Source organism: Triticum dicoccoides, chromosome 7A, assembly GCF_002162155.2.
Source record: "Triticum dicoccoides isolate Atlit2015 ecotype Zavitan chromosome 7A, WEW_v2.0, whole genome shotgun sequence".
In the NCBI taxonomy this organism is placed as follows: Eukaryota; Viridiplantae; Streptophyta; class Magnoliopsida; order Poales; family Poaceae; genus Triticum; species Triticum dicoccoides.
Window position 1 is genome coordinate 596,122,545 of NC_041392.1, and position 2,421 is coordinate 596,124,965.

At 44.5% G+C, this 2,421-nt stretch overlaps 1 protein-coding gene across 1 annotated transcript; it reads right to left on the bottom strand.

Annotated features, from left to right (window-relative positions):
* Positions 1-408: 408 nt before the first annotated feature.
* LOC119332119 (exopolygalacturonase-like) lies at positions 409-2,144 on the bottom strand. Its single transcript, XM_037605288.1, has 2 exons — positions 1,900-2,144; positions 409-1,814 (listed from the first exon to the last, which is right to left on the bottom strand). Exons 1-2 carry the CDS (start codon positions 2,098-2,100, stop codon positions 1,488-1,490), a joined length of 528 nt encoding a protein of 175 aa, XP_037461185.1. The 5' UTR covers positions 2,101-2,144; the 3' UTR covers positions 409-1,487.
* Between the last annotated feature and the right edge of the window lie 277 nt (positions 2,145-2,421).

A 2,421-nucleotide genomic window follows, 5' to 3' on the forward strand; every position in this document is an offset into this window, starting at 1 on the left:
TGTTGGGCCGTGCCATGTGTCGACGTATCATAGGCGCTTTGGGTCCAATGAGTGGATGAGATCTGTCCCAACGGTGAGCCGACACGTGTTTCCTCCAGCCAATGATGATTTTACACGTGGAAAATCCCCATTGGTCGGGGCTATTAACGGGTTATCGGATCCAAAACCGGGCCCGATAGCTTAACGGCGTTCCGTTACGGTTGATGCCACATACCGGTCACCCTTGATGAAGGTACTTCTGTGACACGCGATTTATCGTCATGGAAGTGGACACTTCCGTGATTATAACTTTGGTAGTGTCATGGAACACTTCTACGACAGCACAGGTATGACTATCTTGATTCTGTCATAAATTTGTCATGGATGTACATGCATGACAAAAAATGTGACCTACTGTGACAAACACGTGTCATCACGGAAGTGTATTTTTTTTGTAGTGAAACCAAGGTCCATTACAATCATTAACTATAACACAAAAGGAGCAGTTTTGAATAGTACTTAGGACCCATCTAATCCATTCATTACCAAAGCCTCTAGAAGTAAGCATTTCGACAAGGAAGTTAGTAGACCATTGTTGAGTAGCGAATCTGCAAGTAAAGGCTAACGAGTGGCTACATGTGAAAACGAGATACTCAGTAAAGCTCAAGATAAAAAAATTGTTGATGCCGACAGGGTTTGCCAACATAAGAAACAACAAGACAATAAAAGCCAAAATCACCAAAAGTATATGGATCAAGTGGCTCCGAGCCAACACATACATATGAGCAATGCACTTTCTATTTTACGCATAACTCAAATCAATGCTATACAAGATGCATAACTCTAATGAATGACTCCGGCGGTATACCAGGATGCGCAATGGTATATCATAGCATATAAGAAATAAAGAACAATGGTCTTGCCAAATCAATATCATGTCATATTTATATGATCATGCAAGGCAAATGATAGTTAAGAATCACATTAGTCCTATCATGTAATGTAATGATGGATGCCGCATGACTATGTATCTCAGAATGACATGGAAATGTCATGATATGTAGGTATGATGGTTGTTGTGTGTAAGATAGGTGTTTATGTGTAGGAGAACTTAAGGAAGATTTCCGATAGGGTTTGGATGTATCAACGAAGCATGCACCATGTCTCAAGGTGAGAGTAATTAAGCAATGCTCAATACTTGAGAGGCTAGCAATATGGATAAAAGTGGAAACACATAAACATCTCAAACTCAACATTATTCATGAACAAATCAAATACTTATTGCAAGTTCCTAACGCTCTATTCAGAAAATCCATACAGTCAATGCACTCCGAGGGGTATAGTTTGGTGAAGCTGAAGCCTGTTACGTGTCCCTGGCCAAACCTACAGGATTGGTCCACTTACAACTGCCCCTCAACTTCACCAATAATAGTAAGAATATAACAGCATTTCTTCAATAATAGTAAAAGAAATATACGCACGTATATGTAATTTATTACTATATAATGTTATGCACGCGTACGTACGTTTGGCAATATCTTGCAGTTGTAGTTCTTTTGGCAGCTGTTTTTGGTCCAGACGGCCTTGCCCTGACCGTCGATGTTGCCTTTGCCAGTGATGGAGAGCTTCTTCACGCGCATGATCTCGATCCAGTTAGACTTGAACTTGGCCAGGTCATTGGAAGCTAGCAGGTTGCCTTCCAGCTTGATGGTGAGTCCGTCGCCCTTGCACGGCCCCGTGAAATTCAGAGCTCCAGTCAGGAAATCACCCTTGGGGATGATGATGGTCGGGTTCCCGGTGCTACCGCATGCCGAAGCCCATGCCTCCTCCACCGCCTGCATGCAATTGCAATGCACTCCACCACATGATCCATCGATCCATCATCATTCTTATATTCTCTCTCCTTCAGCACGTACGTACCTCGGTGCAGTCCGTTGTGCCGTCGGGCTTGGCGCCGAGCTTGGTGATGTCGTACTCCCCACCCGGACCAGATGCCGCCGGACCAGACGCCGCCGGACCATCTGCGCTCTCCTTCTTCTTCTCCTTGCCTTTGGCGGCATATGCCACGCTCACCACCGCCAGGAGCAACAAGGCTCTCATCGCAACGTTCCTCAACGCCATTTTGGCTGTGGAATCCTTCTCGATCCTTGATCCTTTTCAGGCCAGGAGCTTCAGAGCCCAACCTTAAATACACATCGGTTCAGGGAGGACAAGTGTTCGGTTTAATTATTCGCTATGCTCATGACATGCATGCTCATTTGCTATTTTTAGGTTGTGGTTGCCGGCTATACCGGTTTGCTGTCCACTGGTTATTTTTGGATCACCTTTACTACTTTGATTCCATGTTGCTTGTGTGTGAAAATTTAAGGCGAGCTCCATCTCGTACATGGAATACAACACCTCCCCAACATTTCATCCCAAATAAGGTGTCGTAGGCATGGG

Excerpts from the sequence above, each read along its gene's own strand:
- LOC119332119 (XM_037605288.1), bottom strand. The coding sequence starts at position 2,100 with ATGGCGTTGAGGAACGTTGCGATGAGAGCCTTGTTGCTCCTGGCGGTG. Across the intron at positions 1,815-1,899 it reads GCACAACGGACTGCACCGAG|GCGGTGGAGGAGGCATGGGC; the intron begins GTACGTACGTGC and ends AATTGCATGCAG.